The 25,758-nt window shown below is 39.8% G+C and overlaps 1 protein-coding gene across 7 annotated transcripts in view; it reads right to left on the bottom strand.

The window, feature by feature from the left end:
- Window positions 1-6,091: 6,091 nt before the first annotated feature.
- dnmt3ab (DNA (cytosine-5-)-methyltransferase 3 alpha b) overlaps window positions 6,092-25,758 on the bottom strand; it is a 60,443-nt gene continuing 40,776 nt past the window's right edge. For 6 of the 7 annotated variants that reach the window (XM_021321019.2, XM_012871562.3, XM_012871566.3 and 3 more), the window contains 15 exons: window positions 25,509-25,616; window positions 23,641-23,797; window positions 23,397-23,537; window positions 20,916-20,960; window positions 20,566-20,645; window positions 20,322-20,434; window positions 17,146-17,329; window positions 16,951-17,035; window positions 16,623-16,768; window positions 15,327-15,417; window positions 15,038-15,186; window positions 13,479-13,564; window positions 13,044-13,113; window positions 11,579-11,697; window positions 6,092-10,126 (listed from right to left, as the gene is read on the bottom strand). In XM_021321019.2, coding sequence (XP_021176694.2) covers window positions 9,985-10,126; window positions 11,579-11,697; window positions 13,044-13,113; window positions 13,479-13,564; window positions 15,038-15,186; window positions 15,327-15,417; window positions 16,623-16,768; window positions 16,951-17,035; window positions 17,146-17,329; window positions 20,322-20,434; window positions 20,566-20,645; window positions 20,916-20,960; window positions 23,397-23,537; window positions 23,641-23,797; window positions 25,509-25,616 — 1,716 coding nt within the window. In that variant the 3' untranslated portion in view covers window positions 6,092-9,984. The remainder of the gene's footprint in view (window positions 10,127-11,578; window positions 11,698-13,043; window positions 13,114-13,478; window positions 13,565-15,037; window positions 15,187-15,326; window positions 15,418-16,622; window positions 16,769-16,950; window positions 17,036-17,145; window positions 17,330-20,321; window positions 20,435-20,565; window positions 20,646-20,915; window positions 20,961-23,396; window positions 23,538-23,640; window positions 23,798-25,508; window positions 25,617-25,758) is intronic. The other variant, XM_012871563.3, reaches the window with a different exon arrangement.

The raw sequence follows: 25,758 nt of genomic DNA, 5'->3' as shown, positions 1-25,758 counted from the left end.
CTGCGTAAAGTCAGCGAAGAGATCAAACAAAGACGTCTCCCGCACCCCTTCACAATAAAAGTCAAATCAAATCCACCACTTTTTTGTATTTATTAGCCTACATCATTTTTTTTGTCAAATATTTTATTCACCTTAAATCCAGTCCTGAAAGCTGATCCTCTACTTTAACATAACATAATGTTGCTTCTAAATTACGAAAACATGAACCTGAAAACATGGGGATTTATAGCTATAAGCCACCCCAAAGGATATTCCTCATGTCTTGATAAGTGCATAGGTGTAAGGTTTGAGGCATGCATTTAGCTAAAAACTGTTTTGACCTTATCCAAAGTTAAAATTTGCCTTATTGTTACAATGCCTTGTTAAGGAAACACCCCTGCAGCATGGCGTTGCCCCTATTGTTCTCCCAGAAGGTCAGTTTGTTCAGGGACATTCTTACTCCTGGTTTTGGTTTAATCTACATCACCAACAATCCTCTGAGTGTTTAGGATTGTTGTCCTGCTGGAAAGAGAATCTTCACTAGATTTTTAAGTCTCCTGCAGCCTCCAAGAAGTTGCATTTCCCACCATGCATACCCCTATATATAACAAAGACAGGGTTTTTCATGTAGGCCACAAAGTTAGATGTGGGTCTCATCTGACTAGAGCACCTTCTTCCATGTGTGGGTGTCCCCTACACGGCTTGTAGCAAACGGGACATCTTGTGGCTTTCTTCTTTTCCCTCCTTGTCCCCATTAAAAAATAAAAATATATAAAAACATCCCCACCACTAAGTTTCTTGGTGAAGAAGATGTCCTCAGGTTGATGTGTAATATGCCATTTTGCACGTGGATTATATTTTTGCTAATAGGATTAATTTTGGTCTTATTCTGTTATTAAATGCATGCCATACTTTTTTTTTTTTGGATTGGCAAAAAGTAATTCTTCAAGGCAATGCATGTTTAATCTCTCCGTTTATATTTGATCCTCTAAATCAAGTACTTTCAGGGACAACATACTTGTAATTCCTAAACCCTGACTCAAAGGTGGAAGCTCGATTTGAAAACACCTAAAATGCTCATTAACTGAATGTTGTCGGATTTAAACGGCTTTAATTATGCCATAACCTAATGTCGAACAGGTTAAACTAATGTTTTAAACGGATAAACAAACAAACAAATGTATATATAAAATGCTTTTTAAATATTGTCAATTTAAATACGTCTCATTGGCTGTCATGGTCCCATCTGCAGCGGCACAGCAGACTAAATAAAACAACCAAATTCTAAATTCCTGTCGTGAAAGACTCCGCAAATTCTGTCTTTTATTTTGTAGCGGTATCTTCTGATTTCCGGTGGCGCTTTGTGATTCTGCAGCTAACCTCCCGCGCGCCGCAGCATCCCGGCCGCGAGACGACACGGCGCTCCAATCAGCGGCGCTCCATGAAGGCTTGGTCCCCTAAGCAGCCAATTACTAGAGACGCAGGGCGCGTCCGCTCAGGGGAGGCTGTACCATTATCCGGCGAAGAGGGTGATGAGAAGCAAGGATCATCCTCAACGCTGAGCTTTTTTATCTGTCATCATGGGTGACTTTGGCTAATGGACCGTAAAAAGCTCTGTTTTCTATTTCTAACGTGGCCAATTGCTTTGTGAGTAACAAGACTCAGGCAGCATGTAGGGTAAACTTGAGTTACTTTTTGTTTGTTGTCATGAATACACACACACACAAAAAAAACAAAAACGAATTCATCAAAGGTATAACACGTTTTGATCATGTTGTAAAACACAGCCGGTCGATAATATCTATATATTATATTTTGCCCAGCAGGCTCATAAATGTAAGCAGCCTTAGACACCCTGTTGCAGTTCTTTATTCTTTATAATTTAGATGCCTAACTATGCCAAATCATTGCTGTAACTGTAAGAATTTGGAAATAATTTTAAGTTTTTCCATGTAAATCCATTATTTGCTTTGTGTAGTTCACATTTAACTGGTGAAATCAATTAATTACTTTTGATTTATGTTGGAATATTCAAATATATAAATACATTCAATTAAATAACCAAAAAAATAGAAGAACAATTTCGAAGAAAACAAATTAATACGCAGAACAGGAGGATGTTTCTGAAGCAGCGCAGATACAAAGATGGCAAACACGCAGACGAGCTAATCCCCCACTAGGGGGCTTCATGGCACAGTGCCTCAAAATGTATTTACACCTCTTGAACTTTTTTTTTTTTTTAATTTTTCGAAATTTTCTATGATAAATGTACATAAGGTAGATACATTGTTTTCAATTTTCTTTACAAAGAAAAAAAACTTTAAAGTGTAGTGAGCATTTTGTATTCCTTTTATTTAATTTGATGCAGTTACAGCTGCAAGTCTTTTGGGACATCTCTTTATCAGCTTTACATGTTGACAGATTGGCGTTTTTACCCGTTCTGCTTGGGAAAATAGTTCAGTTAGGTTGGATGGAGAACATCGCTTTTTGACTCCTGCCACAGATATTCACAGATTCAGGCATGGATTTAACTGGGTAATTCTAACACATAAATATGCTTTGATCAGAACCATTATACTGAAGCTGTGGCTAAACGTTTGGGCTTGTTGCTCTCCATGAGGGTGCACCTCCGGCCTAGTCTTAAGTGTTTTGGAGCCTCTAATGGTTTTGATTCATGGATTCATTTTCCCATCTACACTGACCAATTTCCTTGTCCCTACAGAAGAAAAAACTCCCCACAGCATGATGCTGCCACCACTATGTTTCATATTGCTGGTGGTGTGTTCAGGGAGATGTTCATTGTTAGTTGGTCATAACTTTTAGCCAAAAAGTTACATTTTGGCCTTATCTGACCACAGCCTATTGTTTCACTGGACACCCAATGCAAACTGTTCTTACAGCTTACTTTCAACAGTAACCATCTACTTACCATTTATCTATAAATTCCTACTAGATTTGTGAAGTCCACAAGTGATAGTTGTCATGTCAACCTTCTGTCCTACCTGAACTGTAGATTTCGGCAGATTTACAACAAGCCTCTTTGCTGCTTCTCTGAGTAATCCCTCCCCGAAGAAAGGTTAAAAACCAAAAAACGAGTTCAGTTCTGTGGTAGACGGACTTCAGTTCTCTCTTCACCCAAAATTACTTTTTCAATTCAAAGCAAGACAAGAAGTTCCAGAAGTGCTTCACTAATGCCCTCTAAAAACATCTAAAACCTTCATAAAATAGCTGGATTTCTACTGAGATTTACTTACACATGGAGTCTCTTATCATATATTTATTTACAAATAGATGTCCAATGAAGGCAACTGGTGGCACTGGATTTTATTTGGGGCTCTCAGTGTGAAAGGAGGCTCAGTATATGGGTTCTTCACAGTTTTCTTTCTTTTCTGTAAAAAAAAAAAGTTGAAAACCAGGTATTATTTTATTCCATCCATCCATCCATTCATTTTCTAACATGCCTATCCCTGTTGGGGTCACGATGGGTGCTGGTGCCTATATCTCCAGCATTTAATGGGTGAGAGACGCTGTACACTCTGGACAGGTCGCCAGTCTATCGCAGGGCATATTATTTTATTCCCACTTCACAATTAAGCGCTACTTTGTTTTGGTCTATCGTATTAACAACGGTGGTAATTGTTGGATTATTGTCCAAATGTAGAAAATTTCAGACCACTAAACGGCGTGCTTAATTTACATCTGATGCAGAGGGTTTCAAAGTGTGGCCCGGGGGCTCTTTGCGGTCCCTGGTCAGGTTTTGTGCGGCCCTCAGCTTGCCATCGCTGGATACCTCTTCAGCCTGATTTCTGGACACAACCAAGGAGTTCTTTCTGACCACGATTCCTTCCCAGCCCTTTTGGACCTGTCTGCCTTCTCCTGCCGCCTCTATGTAAGGCCCAAGCCTGTCAAACAGTTCTCTGCCTCCAGGCTATTCAGCCGTCTGCCCCTGCCGTCAGACCCTGCTTTACTTTGAACTATGACCTGCCAGCACCCAGCTTCTGTTTCTTCATTCTTTTAATAAACATTTTTAGGCGCAACATCGTGTCTGGCTGAATAATCGGGTTCTCGATTCCAAAGCGTTACACATACAAAACCCTTTTTGAGTTTTGGCTCGACAATTAAGTTACACATCCATTTCCTACAAAGAAATCTGGCTGATTTATTTGTCCAATTAAAACACTGCATGGTTAGTTCATCGTCTAGTAGGGGAAATGAAAATAAATAAATCACATATTGTTTTGTGATTTTAATGTCAAAAAAAGTTCTATACTTTAAAACAATATAACCAACTGGACAAAAATATGAAAAAAATAAGAATTAATTTAATGAAATGAATTATGCTATAATAGGCACCAGCACCCATCGCGACCGACATGAGGGATAAAGCGAGTAAGAAAATGGATGGATGGATGGAATTATGCTATAAGCTTTTTATAAGCTTGTTATCGTGTCATAGTAATGTATGTTTTAAAAATTGTATTTACCTAAATTAACCAAATAAAATGCTTACCTTATGTTTTCTACTTTATAAATTCCAACTGCACTCAAAAGATTAACACATTACTTCATCAATTAAAGATATAAATATAAAAAAGGCAGACAGTGGTGGATGTCTTTTTTTTTTTTTTTTTGCACAAAAACAAGACATTTATTCAAGTGTTCTCCAGCACAAGTACATACAGAGCCTTTATCCACTCTCTGGACACTAAACATAAGTATGGGGGAGTGGGGGTGGGTCAACGCGGAGAATGGCTGCTACATTTGCTGTACGAACTGAGCTTGAGGAAAAAAAGCGTATATAGGCCATAAATCAGACCCGACGGAAAGGAGCGTCACAGAGAGCGTCAACAGTATTACACGATATTGACCTGCCTTGAACAGTAAAAACTTAAAAAAAAAAAAAAAAAACTGGTTGCTGATATAAAAACAACTAAGAAATAAAAAAGACTCAGTTTAAATCAACAGCATGATAATAGACATGAATATTACAGCATGGAATGTAGGGTTAAGAAGCAATGCGCGTAAAGCATACAGTATGCTATAGTAAAAATTATTACTGTTTTTTTTTTTCTCACACAATTTCCCCACAGATAAAGCACCAACTACAGCAATCTAGCAATCTATAGTCTAAAACAATATAGGAAACCTCTCTTTACTGTTATCCTTATCTTTTCAAGTACAAAGTTAAAATGCCTTTGTTAATATATTTGTATGGGTGAAATAACAGGTCTTTTTCGTCGCTGCAGAAACTAAAAAAAACAAAACAAAAAAACAGTCGTTGTCATTTTCGTTTCTCTCCCAATCAAATATACAGCATGTTTCTGGACAAGATGAACTGTTTAGCACCATTGGAAACAACTACAATCCCTCTTTTAGATAAGCAGAAAGCAAAAAACATGAAAGGAAAAACTGAAAGGAAACAAAAAAAAAAAAAAACAAGAAAAAAAAAACACCACCAGGTAGGGCTGTGCGGCTAACGCTGAGACCATTCCGCTTAAAGCTGTCCATCAGCCAATGCTAACATCACAAGACATCGAATCTGGATTCGCTCGACACAGACTGGTCGGGACGTAGAAGCTGACTAACGTCTAATGTTTAAAGCAAGTTCTGAATCACACTTTTCACTTGATCGCTTACTTTTATCAAAGATTTCTTTTGTTGTTGATGATATATATTAACAAAGAATTATGTTTGTACATCTTATATGAAATTAATAAAAATCAAAAAACAAAAACTAAAGATGAGTTGAAAACAGTGACAGAAAATGTCTATTTACAAAATGTAAAGAAAAATGTACAAATATGAAGGGGTGTAACTTTTTTTTTTTTTCCCACGACAGGAAAAATATGACTCTTCCGCGAGGATAGAAATGATGGCGATAAGGTCACTTAAGAAAGTAATTATATAGAGAAATAAAAATTTCAAAAATTTCAATCTTAAATACGATATAGATACGTGATTACATCTGCTTTCCTTAGGCTGTTTAAATCTTTTGAGTGCTGAGAATCTTTGTCGAACACTGCGTCAGTTTTTTGTTTTGACAAACTGCGGCGTCGATCCGCCTTGATTTAGCTTTTAGTTAAAAATCAAGGGAAATAACGTTCTTTTTCCCCCCCCCCCGGGTTCGGGGGTGAGCCGCACTTTCAAACTTACCAGGGAAATACCAGGCGCCCGGCTCTCCTTCACAAGAGACAAAATATGAACCCTAAACAGAGATTTATTTTTTTTTTTTTTTTTACATTCGTTGAGTGTGGGCGGTAACCGGTATCAAGGTACCCTGATGTTTTTGAAAAGTTACGATTTTAGACCCGATAAAATTTTCTCATACCGTTCCTACGATTTTAAAATCCTTTTTAATGAGAGGCCAGAGAAAGTGCTTGAGTGACCGGAGTTTATTTCCCCCCCCCCTCCCGGCTGTAGAGAGCTACCCCCTCCTCCAACAGTTGCTGAGCACTGCTGGTCAGCCGGCCGAAAGAAAGCTACTACACCTTTCCCTCGCCTTTAAGAAAGACAAATTTAGCTTTAGCGTGATATTTCCGGTCACAAACAGCTCAGAGAGTGAGTTGTGGTGTGGAAACTAAAGGAACGCCACCTATTACCAAAAAACGTGGGTTTCGCTGATTTAAAACTACAATTGGCGAGCTACGAGCGGCACGTGTGCGCTAACGGAGCAGGGAGCCCGACTAATTCCCAGGCTAATATTTGCTTGTTAAATTGTTAGCCAAGAAAAAGCAGAGCAGGAAACTACTACTGAATTTATTTTGCGTTTATGCTCTATTTTCCACTTAAGTCTAACAGACGATAAACGTATACAACCTTAATAATCACCAGGTTGCATTACTTTAGCAGCAGCAGGAAAAACTGTATATTTTTTCTTCTTCTCATAAAAGCAGTTAGCTCACGTTATTGATCTTTATTTTAACTTTTTTTTTTTGTCTAAATACCATGAAACCGTGGCATTTTCACTCAAAGTGATCACGTTGTGAGAATCTCATATCGACCCATGCCTAGTGGTGAGAGGTTGCGCTGCTGCGTTAAAATAGCGCACGGTATGGATGATGGAGTAGAAAAGGAAAGGTCAACAAACATCAATCCACCAACTGTACACAGTCCAATAACAAGTTTCACATATCAAAAAGCCATACTTTTACTTCTATTGGCACAGCCCTACTGTATACAAAAAGTATTACACAAGGGTAGATCAGTTCACATCATCAAACTAAACAAAAAAACATTTCACAAGAACCATCATTTAATAATAATAATAATAATAATAATAAAAAAAAGAAAACAAGAAAGTATACATATAAAAGTGCTTTATAATGTTGATAAAAGAGCACAAAATTGCTATAAAAAGGTAGAAGAACCTTGTGAAGCCGCACCATGTTGTTGAGTATTTGCACCTGACAGTTTTTTCAGTTCAGAAAGGCAGACGTCGAGGAGGACGGTTACCGAGCCTCCAGCACCAACGCTTGCCGATAGTTGTACAGTAATATTGTTAGTCAGGGTGACACTAGGAAAAAAGTAGCTCACCGAAGACTTTGATCTTAAAAAGTTTTTTTTTTTTTTTTGTTTTGTCTTATTTATTTTTTTCAACGACAGAAACATCATCGCCCATGTGGCTAGCTTCACACCCTGTTTGTGCAGATGCGGGCCGAGGGCCTGCGTGCAGAAAGGCTGACGGATCAAATGAGCACCAGTAGAAACAGTACAAAAACTGCAAAAGAGGACAGGCTGCGCGTTTCAGTTCAAAGTCTGTTTCTCAGAACTAAGTTTTCTTTTTTTTTTTTTATTAAATGTAAAAACCTCCAGCAGAAGTCCTTTTTTAGCAACAGGTTAAAGAGCTCTGTATTGTCTAATGTTGTAGTGCCACATGGGCTATGATGTTTGTCATCATCTCGGAGCACCATGGTATTGTAACCATATAACAGTAGTACCTTTATTACCTTCAGCTGTGTATAGAAACTGTAAACAAAGAGGTATATGTGATCTGGTGTTTTGGATTATCAGAGACACGGCCCTCCCGACACCGGAGAAGAAGAAAAAAAAAACACTTTTCACATCTCGGTGAGGCTCAGTAGCTGGAAGCACGGCTGCACCTGCAGTTCACAATGCTGCAGCGTCGACACCATTTACGCACCGCGAACGCCGTCCCCATACATCCCCCATAGGACTTCCGTCTCTTTAGTAAAACGCGTTCAGCGCTCGTGCCTCCGTGTCTCGGGGAGAAAGCGTAGTCTCAAAGGATATGAGGTGAATTTTGTTCCTTTTTGATACGACCAATCAAAAAAAGATTTTCAATAAAAATAAAATAAAAAAAAAGACGTTTGAGAGCAAAATACAAATGCAATTAAATTTTTTTTTTTTTGTCTGCAGAAATAATATATTTGAAACTTAAATTAGCATCTGTAGTTTTTGCTTAAAAGGCCAAAAGTTTCTTTTACACCTATGAGAATTTGGTCACACCTCCACAAGTTTTTAGCTTGAAGCCACTTTTTTAGCAAGTTGTGCAGGCATGAACTTCCAGAGCGACAAATAATATCTTCCTTTACTGGTCAATGTCGTCTGAAAAGACCATATGGAAACTCCCACCAAGTTTCGGTTCTTGGATGGATCCACTCTGGAGGAATCTCTCCTTCTGCACCCAGAACTTAAGGGGTACACAAAGAGATTTGCTCTGTTTTAGTTATAACTGTAATGATTTAGTCCAGGTTTAAAGTGTATCTGACCCCAAAAGCCACCTTTTTTGCAGACAAACTGTATAAACTGAGCCTAAGGGTGCTACTTTAACATTAATGTGTAATTTATTTTTTATTTTTATGTAAATCTGTTTAGTTCTGTAATATTTGTCTTAAAACTGCCTTAGTGCTGCCCTCTTAGGGTTGAATGGTGGGTATTGCAGAAGAATATTCCTATTGGTTCAAACAATACATGCTTTGGTCATGACAGCCCTGCATTTTTGGGGGGTGGGGGGGGATCCTCGACCTCAAAAGACCAATCTCTGGCAAAACCACCAGATATCATCATGGTCACATTATGTTTCAACAGGTAATTTAACCTCGTCCTGACCACCGCAGCAACGAGCCCTGCTTAAGACTTCTACTGCTTATTCGTGACTCTTGCAATCGCCCACCTTAGTGGCATTTTTCTAAATGTCTGGGGTTGGGATTATGCCTTTACATTGGGGTGAGTAACACTTAAACTACGTTATACATTGTCATATTCAGGCTGGTCTCTATACAACGTGGTCCTAATGTGGGGCAAAAAAAAACTAAAAACCTTAAAAAATGCTGCTATTTTTAAAAATAAGCAATGCTCTGTTCAGTGTAGAGAAGTCAAGTTAAGGTTTGCCATATTTAGATTTTAGAAAAAAAAAAAAACCAGACTTTAAATTTAAACACTAAGAAGGCGTGATTGACCAGATAGCATGATTACCTACACCCAACAATCAGCCAGTTTCATACAAAGCTCATTCAGGCACAATCGCTAGCCCCTCCTACTCCTCATATGACTCCCACAGCAAATGTGGTCATACGCCTCGTAAAAAATTGGCTTCAATCAAAAGTTGCGAAGGCCTGACTAAATACTTTAAAAGCAAAGAAGAAATATCTAGCTTTGTGAACAAAACAGTTTGATTTAAAATCAAAACTTTTAGATTTACAAGGAAAATATTTTGAATTTCCTTTTTTCCTTTGCGAAGCAAAAATATTTAATAGTTTAGCATTTGAAACGCTTTTCGATTGATATCATTAAAAAGGAACAAAATTCCCCTCATACAAGTATAGCTTGCACAAAACAAATAAACAATACTCAATAACACTGCTAAAAGGTAAAAATGACAAAAAAAATTAAATAGAATAAGAATTACAATTCAAATACAAGAGATAGCGTGAAATCTATGTCAATGTTTCGCTTACAAATTATACCAGAGTATAATTTGAGGATCAAGGCTCTTGATCTTATTTCTTGTTCCTAAATGGCCTGAAAGGCAACGTCTCCTGCTTCTCAAACACAGGCAAAGTAATCTTTAAGTGGTGCAAACAGATGGCGGATAACAGGGACACTCCATGATCGGCCCAGGAGCCTCTGCCTTGCCAGTCGGCTCATATTGGAAACGTCTGTATAGTGGACTGGGAATCCAAATACCCTGATGAGAGCAACCATAGACAAACAAACAGCGTAAGACAAAGAACTCTAAATTACCAAAGACAAGACAATCACCATATCTTAACCTCAAAACTCTTAAAATATATTTTCATTATCAGGGTTTTAACAATATTTAAGGTGCAGTGAACAGTGCATTTTAATCTATACCATTAGGTCTTCTTCAACAGGAGTTCCACAGGGAGCCATTTTTGGTCACATTATTTTAAATTACTCATTAACAATCATCCAGAAGTATTTCTTAATATTTGCCTTCAGCTGTACGCTGATGACATAGTTCTCTACGTAGCTGGGGGAAGAAGCTGAATTCAGGTTTAGAGAAGGTATCAACATTGTTGGAGGCTTTGTGCTCCACAACAGATACACAGAAAATTAAATGCATTTATTGTTTTGTAAAAAAAAAAAAAAAAAAAAAAAAAAAACATTCTGCTGTAGAATTGCTCCAGGTCAGAATTTAGAGTAACGTCATTAAAGAGTTAACAGAGAAGAACTATTGTGGAGGAACTGAATAGTAACAGCTCTTAAAATATACCGAAACCACGAAAAAATTGACCTTATCTGTTTAAAGATGATGAGAAACTTGCATTTAAGTGTTTTGTTGCTTCCAATTTTTCACATTTGCCTTAAGGTCTGACAGACTAGTCCTACCACCTACCAGTCAACATCCAAGTCCTTGGAGTCACTTTAGATTCAAATATGAAATTTTTTTGTTGACAAAAACAAGTACATCATCACTGCCTCATTCAACAAAATATACTGACGTCATACCATATTCCATCTAAAAAGATACTTTTAGTTCTTCACGTCACAATTTTTTTTTAGGTCTTTCTATTCAAAACAATGAAATTTCGCTTATTGCTCCTTTAAAGTGTGTATCTACTTGTTTGAAGGCACTTGTACCTCCACCCGCCTGTGATTACGTCAGGAAACTGCAGAACTGCAGTAGATCTACCAGAGCTGTTTCTAGAGGTAATGTTCAAATCTTATTCTGTGAACAGATGCTTTGCATAGACAGCTTCACCTGCTCATCCTGAATCTAGCGTAAAACTAATTATATATATGAAATCTACAAAGATTTGGATGGGAACAAATTGTACAATAGTGTCTAGCTTTATATGTTTGGTTTTCTTTGTCATGTGGTTAATTATAATGTTGTTGATCCAGTTGTGACAAACTTAAAAAAAATATATGTTTAAGTCAGGGACTTTCCTTTTTAGGGTTACTGTTTGTTTCTTTTGTGCATTATTATATGTCAGAAATGTATTTTATTGTTCCTTTGCCCAACCAGGGGCTGGGTCTGCTAGTGGCTGGAAGGCCAACCTAAAGGCAACAGTAACTGCAATATTTCTTTCCCTGATAAAATAAACATAACATAATTAATTGATTACTATCCCATAGATAAAGACTTTTTAATGAGATCTTTGTTTATTCATACCTTTCCATCTCAGTGCACCAGAGAATGTCTTCCTTTTCATTCATATAGACGGGGAAATGTTGGTCCTTTCCTTGCTTGATGGAGTTAGACCTGGTGGTGATGGTCCTCACCTTCTCAAACTAGAAGAAAACAAAACATGAATTAAAATAATTTACTTTTCCTGATGACTAACTAGGCTGTAATACATTTATTTTTTCTTGGACAAGAGACATCTTAATCATTCTAAATTAGTAGTGTTTCTCAAAATTCTTGGGACTGATTACAAGACTGTCAAATCACGGAGCCAAGAATTTGGAAATTTGTGCATTTCCAAATCAAGAAAACTGTGGCAAATTTTCTGAGGCCATATTTTGCATAAAATCTTTCTTAAAACTAAATTTTTTTAATTGGAAGAAAAGTTTAGAAAAATTTAACCTTTAATTGGAGTAGATTTATTCAGTGGGGGGGAATCCAGTATTTATTTAGGTAAATCTGGATAAGTAGTAAGTATTGATAAGATACTGTTTCCCTGAAGGATATATTTACCACGACACAGAAGCTAATTTCATTTTGTCACAGACCACAAGGTTGGACCAATATTCATGTAACCAGGATGGTCAGTGGGACAAAAAGCTCACTGTTTGAGGACTGCAGCAAAGAGAGGAATCTAAAAGTAAAAGTTGTCATGGAGATAACAGACAATATCTTCATATTTGGGACTAACGTCAGGAAAAAGTATTTTCTGTCCGTCTGTAACATCACAAACCGATATCTGAATCAGAACTCCTTTGTTGTCACTGTACAAAAAGAACAAAATTAAAAAATAGCAGCTGTTAAAGACAAAATGTGCAGTTTAAACAGAAAAGATTATATATATATATGCTTTTTTAGAAAGTATGCTTTCCATCTGGGATTATTAAAGTATATCTGATTCTGATTCTGATACATTCAATAAAAATTTGGTGAACTGTATCGATAAATGGAGAACTGGTCATGACTCTGTCTTTCAGCAGGAACACGGTGCATTTGGTAAAAAAGAGACACAATATCAACCGTGTTCCACTGCCGTCTTTGTACCCAGACCTAAAACCTTTAAGGAGTTAAACAAAACAATGCACAGGAGAGGATTCTGGATTATCTAGAGAGATTGTGCCGAGAAATGATCAAAGACCTCTTTTTCAACAACAACTGTGCCACTAATGATTTAATAATTAGTTTAGCTAAGTAAAAAAACAGCTTAGCAGAGGATTTTTTTTTTACACCCCACTGAATAAATGTAGTCCAAATGGAAATATTCTAGGTGAGATTATGCCTAAAAGGCATAAAAGGTATATTTATTGGCTTTTTCCATGTAGCCAGCACTGTGTGTAGAATATATTTAGAAACAAATAAAATAAAGGCTAATCTCTGTCTTTGATATTGTTTTAACGTAACAAGATTTTTTTAAAACAAATTTCTGCAAACTTGCTGATTTCTACAGATGTACCTTTGCTGTCCTGCCGTGTTCCAAACAGTCCTGGAGGTCCAGCTTGTCGGAGCACATGGCGGATAGAGGCCTGGGGAGGATAAGGTCATGGGAGTCGTTCACATTTAGGCTTTTTGTCTCAGTTGTGACTTCATTTACAGCTGTGGTGGTGAGTGAAATGGCAGACTGTCTTAATACTTGGGAGTCAAATCCAAAATAAACCAGACTTGAATTGCTTTCTGCTTTTACTACAATTTATGCACATGATCCAGAAGGCTTTAGTTTGACGGAGCATCTCCGATGACTGCCGCTAAAAACAGATCTAAGTCAGCTCTCCTGGATGCACTCCTGCAGTCCCTGCTTAGAAAGGACAAATATATCTACAAAGGCAGTCCCTCCTGTGACAGTTCATGTTCATCCTTTCCTTTTCTTCTCCCTGCCAAGCCGACCACTGACCTGTTCATGCCAGGGAGGTTACCCCAGAAGTAACGGGCACGGTGGGCAGCGGACACCTCCTTGGCATCGATCATAACCGGATTACACTGTGATCAAAGACAAGGAAGAACAAACAGCAACGGTAAATGAGGGCTCGTTCGTGAACGTCGCAACTCTTAACTTTGGCAGAGAGCGAGGCTTTCAGCAGAAAACAGAAAGGCTGAACTTCTGGCATTAATGTGTTGGTTTTGGGAACGTTGGCGCTTTTTTGAGAATCCCTGATCTAAAGTAAAGAACTAGAACCACTGTATAAAATACACACATATTCATTCCTTCATTCTAACTGGTAGAAAAGCTAATCTTCTTAATTGTTAATATAAGATGCAAAGGTAAAAATGTCTGAATGACACGTTTCTCTTTATTTTACATTACTGGTAAACACAAGTTTTACATTTCTACACACGCGGCTTGACTTCTCCGTGGAGGATTGATTACTGCACAGTGAGGCATGAAGGCTAGGCTTTTATATTTTCTTATGTCAAAGTTCTTAAAGAGACATCCAAACCAAATAAAAACACCTTTAGAAGGTCAAAGCCCTACAAGAACCCGAGACAGCTAAATCCTCATAATTGCATCCCTAGTCAAAAACTAGAGATGCATCTAAAGGCTTGTTCACAGCTGGTTCACAGCTGATTATCAGCGTCTCTTAAAATAATCTTAAGAAAATATCCTGCCATGTGTGGTGTGTTAAGAGCGATTGGGTCCGCTCGGTGGAACGTCAGGAACACTCCGATATTCCAACATATTGGATTGTCTTGCCCTGATATCCTAGCGCGTGTGGTGTCCTCCGAGGACAAACGAGCACGCAGCCTGTTGAATGTGATGTGTAGCCAATCAGAAAGAGAGGTGAGGGATTCCCCGAGAGAGAAAAAACACGTCAGTGCTGACGTCAGTTTTGCTGGGTGACGTCACGATAACTTTAGAGCCAACACCGATGAATTGAAACTCAAATGCAGTACACTTGTTCAACACGAGCAGGGCGCCACTCAGACAGTTTTAGACACAAAAGCAGGCTCCAACAAAGTAAATTGTCAAAAAAATGACGGGAACATGTAGACAGCACTATAAGACACTCATGAATACAGTTTATTAGTAAATAAAAAAGTCAATTTGGAGGTGGGGTTGCTCTTTAACAGAATCAAATTTGAAGTACAAGAAAAGGAACAAGAAGAAAAAGGATGAGAAGATGAATCTCTTCCATATCACTGTCCACAAGGGGGCAGTCATAACCCAGTAGTCCTGCCTTTTGACATAAACCCATCGTTCAAAGAAAGTAAACCCCCCTTCCCATTCTAGTGTTTTACATATTTTTGTAAATATGTATATCTTGCTCTAAAAAATAATATGATGAGAAACGTTTTGCATGTTTGTTTTTTTTACACTTGAGGATAGATTTAAATAACTTTAGAGCCTGATAAGTCATAGACCATCTTATGTGATTACTATAATCGACAGGGGGTGTACTTTCTTTTTTACTGTGCTCAACTCACAGAAAGTGCTTCATCACTGGAGAAGCTAACCTCTAAAAAGCGAGAAATGTCCCTCTTGTCGCTGACACCCATGGCGACCACGTTTTCAAAGAGCCAGAAGAAAGGTCTGTTTTCTCCTTCCTTCGGCCGAGCCTCGTGGAGCAGCCGGTAGAACTCGAAGAAAAGGCGACCGGTGCCTTCTGTGGGGCAAAAACAGTCCTCGGAGTAAGAAAACGTGATCTAATAGCCTTCTTGTATTTGGCACAGTCACATCATATCTGGATCAGAGAGATCTACAAAATATGTCAGGGGAATATAAAGCAAAGTCGTTCAAATCTACCATAAAGACCTTTCCTAGCAGGATTGACTATCGAGAGGTCATTGCAGGGACTTCCACCAATGACGAGGTCAAACGGGCCCCACTCCTGAATCTGTGCAAGGAAACAACAAAGTCAAACAAAGGAGACACAAAGAGTTAATGAAAAATCATCTTGTACAAAGAAACCTGCTTTAAATCTCTTGGAATTTCAGACTAATGTCTGTTTCAGCTTGATCCCAAGGAAACAAGTAATTCTCAGCTTTACCTCTGTTGAATGTTGTGTTGTTGCGTTAAAAAAGGTACCAATGGTTTATTGTTATGGTCTGAAAAGCTCATCGCAAAAAAAAAAATAAAAAAAAATTGGGATCTACGATAAACTCCAACTGATGACTTTTGTTAACCCCAAAAAATAACAGTACGGTTAAGCTTGGTACTTTTGCAGTTTTGACGTTTGCAATTATGATTGAATGAAATTACGCGGTGGTGACAGAGGGAGCACAGCTGCAGGTGATGTAGTTGAAGCCCTGTTTGATCAGACAAAGGTTTTATTGTTAGAGCAGCATTTAAACGTGTGTAATGATAGATGTGTTGGCAGATACTCTGTTATGAGTTTTTAATCATCGCTTCTATCGTTATGGCACATAAAATAAAGCAATAACGTTTGAAGCCCATATTCCTCAGTCCTTAGTTCAGTCCTTCTTCTTACTACTCCTACATAGCTGCTAAGCGTTAAGGAGCTTAGGTAATGGTTGTCCTGCCATCGCGTTCATCTCTGATGCTCCTCCAAATTTAAAGGCGTACAGTCTCTGATTAATGCTCTCGTGTTTTGTTTTAGCTCTCAGTCCTCTCTGCTGTGCTGCTTGGTGCACATGATGCTGTTTGTTCATTAATGCTCTGTAACAAACCCCTGAGGCCTTCACAGAACAGCTGGATTAATCCACAGAATAAACAAAACACAGGTTGGACTTCATCTTCCAATCAGGTAAAGGCAATTGATTTCCCTGGATTTTATTAAGGTGCAACATAGTAAAGAGGGCTGCATACAAATTCAAGCCACAGAACGCAGATTTTATTTAAAACAATAGCTGAAATTTTCATTTTCCTTCATATTCATCTTGACAATGCTACTTTGTGTGTTGGTAAGTCACAGAAAATTACAATGAAATGCATAGAAATTCGTGGTTGCAATGCTTAAAGTGCCCTACAAATGCTTGTGCAAGGCACTGCAAAGACATTTGAATGGCGGTGGAGTTTAAGCAAGTTAAAAAAAACTCCTCCCCCCCTCCACCCCCCCAAAAAAAGCAAAGCTCAACTCACATGTTTGCGTGTGACATTCCTCACATCCCCAACGTACATGATCCGCCCCTGATGTCGGACGATCCCCACCGTGATTGAGTCTTCGCACACCTCGGACGCGACGTAGCGATCCACTTGGATGCCAAGTTCCTTTAACACCAGCAGCCCTGCACGGGGTGCACTGAATTACAAATCTATCCACGTTTGATAAAAAAACAACAACAACCAAGCGTGGATCGTCTAGTGATAGATTGTTGCATTCGGCTCGAGCATCAATTGATTCCGAATAAAAAGACTGAAGTGTTGCCAAACCTACAGACTGTGACAGAGGAGGAGAATAATGTCCAACCTGTAGCTATGCCGTCAAACAGCGACAGAACACGGATGGGCTTCCTCTTCTCCGCCAGGACCGGGGGGTAAAGCTTTGGTGGATCCTGTACATTTACCATCGGGGCATTTGGAAGGAAAGTCAGCCAGGCAACAGAGAGAAACTCCTCTGCAGGTCACTCACTCTGACACGAAAGCTTTGGGTCAAACAACTCACAAAATCTTGGTCGTGGTTATTTGCAAAGAACGTCTGCAGCCGGCTGGGCCAGTCGGCGCGGCGCTCCAGGAGACCGAACACGCCCTTCGGACAGCACATGAAGCAGTTCCACGGGTCCTCTTTGATGGCGGCGACGGCGGCTCCTTGCCCGACGAGGAGGTCCACGCACTCCACACAGAAGCACCTGAACGCAACACAGAGATCCGCGCGCTTTAAACACAAAGCGGTGCTCAGTGGCAGGGACAAAACCGCGGCGTATTTTCAACCTTGTAAAACAAATTAGGCCCAGCTAGGCGATTCTTTTCTTCTCATTCTCAGCCTCAGTCAGAGGTCAGAAACAGGTCACCCTGCTGGAGTCTCAGCTTTACATCCAAAGGCCCGGTCTGACAAGCGAGCGGCTTATCATCCAAATGTCAAACGCTGCCGCGTCGACACAGAGCCAGGCATTGTGCGCTGATCGGTCGGCCGTGGATCTGACAGCCCTCCTTGTGTTCTCGGCGGTATTTTGTCGACATTTTTCCATCGTGACTACTTTATCGAGGCTGCTTCGCCAGGACTTTCTTTTATGACTTCGGTTCAGATTACAAACGGCACAACCGCGCTTGATATAATATTTGTCCGCCGTTTGTGAGCATGCCCTCCGCGATGATGTCTGACCTCAGCGTTATGACGTTTGGGATGACTTCCAAGGGTCAACAGCGAGTCCTATAAGCCGCACTCTGGGTTTGATGGAGTAGAAATAATAAAGTGCTGATTTAGCGCAGAGATTACACATTCTGATAGAGCTCAGCGCCATTCTCTATTAAAAACAGAGCATGTGTGCAGTATATCTACCCTGCGCACACAGTGCCGTGCAAAAACCAGTCTCGCAAAAACCAGCCGTAGTCATGTTCAGCTCAAACTGCACAGGGTGGAAATATGAAGGATGTCAGTTATGATCAGGGTGCTTGCTCTTTTTCCAAATTAAAATTCCAGACTTTTTTTAAAACTGATTTTTTTTTTCCCAAGACCTTAACTTTATGTACTTGTATACTTGTGTGCCTACTGCCTACTTCATTGGTTGAGATTGTACAAACTGTTTATTAGAAATGTTAATTTTTATAGGCTAGTATTCAATGAGCAAATGCATTATTCACAGTAAATTATGCTTTTACTGATGAAAACGTTTCAAAACATGAAAATCACAAGTACATGAATTTCACATCAAACAAGTGTTTGATTCCATCAGGCTAATACAGTACGTGACCAGTTAGTAAAATTAAAGTTTTATAGCCTACCTTCCTATTTCTCATTTCACAATGCCTTTGAGCATACTGTAAAATTCTATCATACATTTTTTTTCCATACTGTATTAAGACTTTCACACAAAATTCAAGACTTTTTAAGGTCTGTAAAACAGTGTTTCAAAATTCCATACTTATTAAGACTTTCAAGACTTGCGCAAGCACCCTGTATGATGGATTCTTTTTAGTGGCAGCAGGTGAAAGGGGAAAGAAAGCAAAAAGCATTACACAGTTTTCAGATTTTTCTCCCATAGGAATATTGGAAAAGCACATTTTCTTTAACCTTTAACTTCCCCATCAAGTCGTACGTGTGCCGGTCAAATAAACTCTCGATACGATACATTGAAGTCTGTGGCAGTAACATGACAAAATGTGAAAACGTTGAAAGGGTGTGAAAACTTTTGCAAGGCCCTGCCTGTGCAAAGGTCCACGCTATAAACTAGAAAGCTTGAAGAGTTTCTCTGAAATGAACTGGAAAAAAAACAGTAAGGCAGGTTGAAAGATGTCTGGGTTTTTCCATCACTGTAATGACCGCTGCAGCAGTATTTTTCCATCAGGACACTTTAAGCATGTGGAAAAACTCAGACCTCTAGATTTTGTTTATTTTTTATTTATTGAATTTTTTTTAGCAAAAAAGCTCCTGGGAAAAGCAAAGCAAAAATATTCTATCAAACAGTTTTCTGTCAAGCTCAGATTACTTCAGTTTGTGTGACTCTGCGATGCAGATTTAGAGCCTTCTGGAGATTTAAGAAGAAATATTCACCTTAAACTGCCTAAGCTGTTGTTTTATTCATCGGTTCCTTTTGATTTTGGGAGAAAAATACATCACTTTTCCTGCTTTCCTTGGCATCTGGATGAGTTTAGCCCAGCTCCATTTCATTATCTGTATTGTAACTCTTGTTTATGCCTAATAACAACTGGGGTTTCTCACGCTAAATGCACGTTCTTTAAAGCACATTATCTGCTTTGAAGAACACGGATACATTGAAAAATTCCCCCAAAAATGGCTCCTTTAACTCCAATTGGGATTCCAATTTTTAATGTCAGCCAGCGAGTCAAAAACTAAAATACTGGAGAGTCAAATGTTAAAATCAAGGTGTGACGCAGCAAATCAAAGATAAAGAACTAGAAATGGATATAACAACCACAGTATTTATTAAGCATGATCAGAGCTTTTCTTTAGAAAATGGGGGTTGAGAAACATTTTGGAAAAATCTCGTATGTTCATTAATTTTTTTTTTTTCAAAATGTTTCCAGATGTGAAAAGTGGTCAACTAAAACGAAAGTCCTACCCAGACTTTTCATGACTGCATTTGAAGCCCGGAGGCAAAAGATGACGTCAAAACGCCCTGTCCAGTATTTTCTTTTTAGCGTTTTGGACATTTGAAGTTTTCATCTCTGGTTTCTGGTGGTGTTACACTGACCATCGACAGCTCTGCTTTGGCTTTTCTCCAACAAACTGGTCCCAGTGCTAAACACTGGCTCTTTTTGTTTCTGCTGCTGCAAGCTCTGCTCTGGCGGTGAAAAACGAAACTTTGATCTTTAACATTAATAAAAAGTTTTCTGCCGATCATAGCTTGCTGTTAAAACAATGCAATAATAAATCAGGACCTTTGCATTTTGGACAGTAAGTTATCAACACAAGACCTTTTTGTCGTTGCCAGATGTGCCGTTTATAAACCCGGTAAAGAACTAAATCTAGAACAAGCCCTCATACCACTTTTGTAGAAGAACACTACTTGATTTTCCAAACTGAGCGCTCATTAAAAAGCTATGTAGTGTTGGTAAGACACTAATTACCCCTAAATACCTCCCGCAGACCAGTCTCAATGGTGCTGAACCAAAGAACAGGCTGACACGACGTAGGTTTGCGTGAAGAAATGAAATCCTTACCGGCAACAGTTGTTGTTTCCACACATGAGCACCTCGCGTCCGCCGCAGCAGATCGTACAGTACGACTGATAACCGTCGTCGTCGTATTGATATGCACATTCCAGGAAGCAGTTCTACAAAGCACGTAGATAAACAAACTAATTTAAGCCGTGAAAAATACATAAAAATAAATAAATAAAACTCTCTATAGTTTTTTTGGGGCCGTTATTTCTTGTTTGCCGTTATTCGGTGGGCGGTTTCTCACCTTGCAGCTCTGGCACATCCCTCCTGCAAACAGGGGGTGCTCGAGGCTCACATTCAGACTTCCACAAGAGATACAGATGTCTGGAGGAAGAGGAGAGAGGGGGAGGGTTTCACAGGCAGAGGGTCAGAGAGGAGTGGATACCCTGACCTCACACTTGAGTGAAAAGATTTAATCAGCCGTGACACAGGTTAGCTGGGACGAGTCACTTAGAGGATATAGATCTTAGCATTTGTTTTTTTGTGTGTTATATATAGAAGCAGTTGCATTCGTTTAGATTAGCTTGCTTCTTAATGACTGTGGCCAGTGAGAAACGTCTGGAAACATCTGGAGAGCACGTTAGGAGAACTTACCCTCTAAGCTGCGGCACTTTTGTCTCACTTCATAAACGAGGCGCTCTGAGGAAGAAAAGGGAATCAATCAATGAAGGCTGCTGCAAAAACCTTTAAGGACATTTTATTGCTTCGTACTCACATCATAATGTCAAACTCACTTAAGTGTTTCAGAACATCAAACAAGTTTGAATATTACACGCAGTTTTCAGATGAAGGTTTTCATTTTTAAGGGTTGAAAAAAGAAGAAGAAAAAAAAAAGAATCCAAAGCCACATGGCCCTGCGTGACGAAGTGATCACCCCCCTAAACCTGCTAACTGGTTGGGCCACCCTTAGCAGCAGCAGCTGCAATCAAAGCCATTGCGACGACTTTTCCAGAGCCGTGGAGGAGTGTCGGCCCTCTCCACTTTGCAGAATTGTTGTGATTTAGCCACACTGAAGGGTTTTCCAGCATGAACTGCCTTTTAAGGTCATGCCACAGCATCTCAACAGGACTGAGGTCAGAACTTTGACTAGGCCACTCGAAAGTCTTTTGTTTTGCTGCTGCGTTTGTTGTCCTGCTTCACTTTTTCACATGGGGTCATGTAGGTTTCGATCCCCCCCCCCCCTTACTACAAACCTTTTATAAACTGCATTTTGTGTTTAATTCTGTTGTCTTCGACTAACATTAAATTTGTTTGATGCTCTGAAACACTTAGGTGTGCGACAAACATGCAAAAGCATAAAAAAATCAGGAAGAGGGCCGATACTTTTTCACACCACTGTACTTGTCTTCAGGAAACTTTTTTTGTAAAAAAAAACAAAACAACAACAAATAAACACACAAAACAATCACTTTTATTTTTATGACAATCAAAAAGTCCAATCCTTTTCTGATGACCGAACATACCGTACCAAAGCATTACCTGGAAGGGGCACCAGCAGCTTGGGCCCCAGTGAGATGTTTTAAAACGAACAGAGGAAGCACAGAGATGTGAGAAGCTATCTACCTGGAAGCTGTATTTCCTACGACATGCAGGGGCATGTCTGCGCTTCATTTAAGCCGCCATATAGAGACAGCGGATAACAGGAAGGTCCATCAGAATGCATCCAGGTCGCTCCGTCTGTTTTATCCTTTAGTAGAGTCCGACTACAGCAGAGACTACAGCACTACTCTCTCAGGCACAACAAAGGCACCCAACCACTGCTACTAACATAAACATTAATAACTGCTCATGGCAAAAAGGCTAGAAAAACTGCTGTATGTAGGCCTGTGACGATAACATATTTTGCTGGACGATAAATATTTCTAAAAGGTATTGCGATAAATCATATAATCATCCTTCGGAGACCTTTTTCAACTAACATGATATCCTCTCAACCTACAGGCTCAGACAAATTAAGCAAATGGCCTCATTTGGTCTAAGTCCAAAAAACTCCCACCCCGCCGCGGTTGTGTCCGGGTTTGACACCAATTTAATTTCTTTTCAAACTAGCGTTTCTCTGGCTCTCCCTCACGAGGCTCTCATGCTAATTTTCATGTTAACAAGCCGGTCTAAGCGTTGCTTATTTTAAATGCCTCGATGTTTGAGAGCAACATAAAACGCTCAGTAAAGTTCACGTCTGGGAGAAAACCTCCCGGTGAACTAACCTAACGCGCTAGCTGCTATTAGCTTGACGCACTCTACGGCACCCAGTTAAGGGTCGCCCCCCTCCTTCGAGCTGCTGCGTCGCACATCGCTCCTCGCGCTTCCGACTCCCGTTTTCTGCGGGAAACCCTGAAAAGATTTTACCCCTCCTACATGAGGAAACGAGAAGAGATTGGCGAGCAGACGCCGATGCAGCGTACTGAAACCTTTTTGCTGTCCCGTCTCAGAGAGAGGAGACGGAAACATGGGGGGAAATAAGCAAGCATGCCTGCGCTAATTATGGCGACTACTTTACTTAATCATGTGATTAAAATTTATTGTGTAATCAATTGATTATTGCGACAGGCCTAGCTGTATGCAATTCTTATATTATAGTTCTTAGAGAGGATCTATGAATGGCCATGAAACTCTGAACTGCGCAACAAAAGCACTACAAACTAGAAGAAGACGAGGCTGGAAAGAATACGTCTACAAAGCGGACACGCATCGATAAATCAAGCAAACTTAGTTGCATCCACTCATACCAGTGAAACAGAGCACGCCTTCGTCTGATGGTGAACTGGAAAATAGATTAGGGGTGACAGGGCAGCATCCTGGGCCCCTGCTCCATTTAATGTCAGGTCCTTTGATTTAACTCAGTCAACATGGCTGCTCTGGAAACACACTGCCGCGCTCCACCGTTTAAACCCATAATGTAGTTTCACCCTAAATGCAGGTGACACTGTAATAAGCAGCAATCAGCAACAACTTGACCCTTTGTCCCTTTTTTTTTTCTAAGATAATGAAGATCTCGTTAACATGCTGCTCCTGGGAACACTTGCGGAATAACGCCTTCATAACGGTCGTATGCGTCAACAAACGGGGGCCCCTTACCTCGCGTCCCCTCATCGATGATGTCCTTGACTTTCGGTTTCTCCACTGTGCTTTTGCGAGGCTTTTTGGCTGGTGGGGGTGTATAGGCTGCTGCTTCAGGCTCCACCCACGTCTCAGGGTAGACCTCAGAGTTACGCTCCTCTGCGGGGGACAAAGTCAGCACAAATTTATCACACAGTTGAAATCATGGAAATTATTCTGGACTCTCCCAGCTCCCACAGGATTAAAGGTGTCGTCTTCTCACCCTCTGCTGGCTCCAAGCCCTTAGGTCCAGTGGGCTGAAACCCTGCCATGGCCCACTCAATCATCTGCTTGTTTAACTGGTCCACTGATTTGGAGGTTTCACTTTCGTCGCTGTCAGGGCAGGCTATGAAGGCTTTTCCTGCCCGGCTACTAGCCACCTGTACACATATTACAAACATCTTAATGCGGCTGTATTCTTTTATCCACAAAGGAAACCCAAATCACCACAATTTAAGATTTAAAACATATTTTTGCAACTAACTCAAACTCCACAACTGATATAGCAGGATATCCTGCTGTAATACAAAGCTTATAGTTAGAGTGGCTTAGGTTATCCTGAGCTATCTCTGTAGTTATGCTGCTACAGGTTTAGGCTACAGGAGGACATAAAGACCCATTTCTCTCACTCTGCTGAGTTCTCCTACTGTTCTCCAATTTTGTATTACTTGGTGTCATTCCAACTTTTAACTTTATTTTCTCATTTTTTTTAGTAGTAGATACACCTGGTCTGCCGTTCTGTTTAGCTATAACGCCATTTTGGGGGGGGGGTCAGATAATCTGATTAAGGGAAGTTTTCCTTTCCACGGTCACTTCATGCATGCTCAGTATGAGGGATTGCTGCAAAGCCATCGACAAGGTAGACGAGTGTTCCTGTGGCTCTACGCTCTTTCAGGAGGAGTGAATGCTGCTTGTAAAGACTCGATGCAACCTCTCTGTATGATTTGATTGAATTGACTTTGTAAAGTGCCTTGAGATGATGTGTTGTGAACTGGCGCTATCTACATAAAATTTAATTGAAATTGAATTAATAGTTTCATAATAATTTCAACTAAAGAAGCACCAAACAATAGGCTGGTGATCAGAATCTGACGTTTTTCAGCTTGCTCAAAAATCCCCTCATTGGCTAATCAGTGCTATTCCTAAACGCGATGCCTGGTTGCAGTAATTGCTGCACTTTTCAGCACGGAGGCTGTCGCAGAGTAATGTACATATAGTCTTAGCTATTTTCAGTTTCAGAGGAGTTCACAATGAAGAACAAAACGTATCTGGTGCTATTAAATTGGAACCTGTACTTTCTACAGAGACATCCACGGTGCAACCTAGAGAGGGAGACTTTGAGGTGATAACAGAAAGTTTGAGTGGCATGTCTGCTGTCTTAAATGTGTATGATGACCTTAGCACCCCTCTAGTCTGACTCAGGCTAGAAAAAGAGAGACTAATGACGAATGTTTTTCTGGGGTGGCTGGTTGGTTGTGTTGCCTCTCAAGGAGAGGCAGGTTCACTTCAGACAGCCCACAACAGTGCAATTACAATATCATCGTGGACATTTTTATCATTTCAAAGGACTGTTTGCAATCGTTTTTATCTTCACATTTTGCATTTCAATAAGATATTCAACCTGTTGGATGGACTCTCACTGCAAGATGCCCACACCTTGAGCGTCTTCCCTCCTTCTCTCTCTGCATTGTTTCTGGCTGATTACTGCGCGTAAAGACCACTAGTGCCACAAAATGAAAAATAAATATATTTTTGGAAAAGTTTAGTTTTGCTGATGATCCTGCTGTTAATCCCCGTTGCTCCAACCTAAGCTAAAGGTAATCTTCAATGATGGCAAAGACTGTTTATAGACATTTGTTTTAATTTAGCAAATGTAGCACGTTTTACAGTGACTGCTCTCGCACCAAGAGTGCCACCTCCGCTGGTGATATAAACAATGATAGTTCAGTGCAGGAAAGCTGTTCTTATATGTTCTTGTAGTATTGGTCAAAGCTTTTAATAAAATGGAGACAGGAAATCAGAAAGGAACTCTGATTTGTGCATCTCAAGTGAAAAAGCTGTGGTATGAAAATATATTTCTGAATCTCTCACCTGTAACACTTCGTAGATGGCTTTCTTGTACATGGGTTGTTTGTTATAAGTTGGTTGGTGAAAGGCATTATTAAATGAACTTAAAGGCAGAAGCTTCTCTACACAGACCTGTAAAGATACAGAAAATAAAGAATAACCCGAATATGTTTGGCTTTGCATTACCACAAACATCCTGGGCATAAACGTGTCTGAGTGTTAAAAAAGCTGCAAGGTTTAGATTTCAAAAGAGCCACCAGACGCACAAATAAAT

The sequence above is a fragment of the Fundulus heteroclitus genome, chromosome 19, assembly GCF_011125445.2.
Source record: "Fundulus heteroclitus isolate FHET01 chromosome 19, MU-UCD_Fhet_4.1, whole genome shotgun sequence".
Classification (NCBI taxonomy): domain Eukaryota; kingdom Metazoa; phylum Chordata; class Actinopteri; order Cyprinodontiformes; family Fundulidae; genus Fundulus; species Fundulus heteroclitus.
This window is presented reverse-complemented; position numbering and strand designations above follow the sequence as displayed.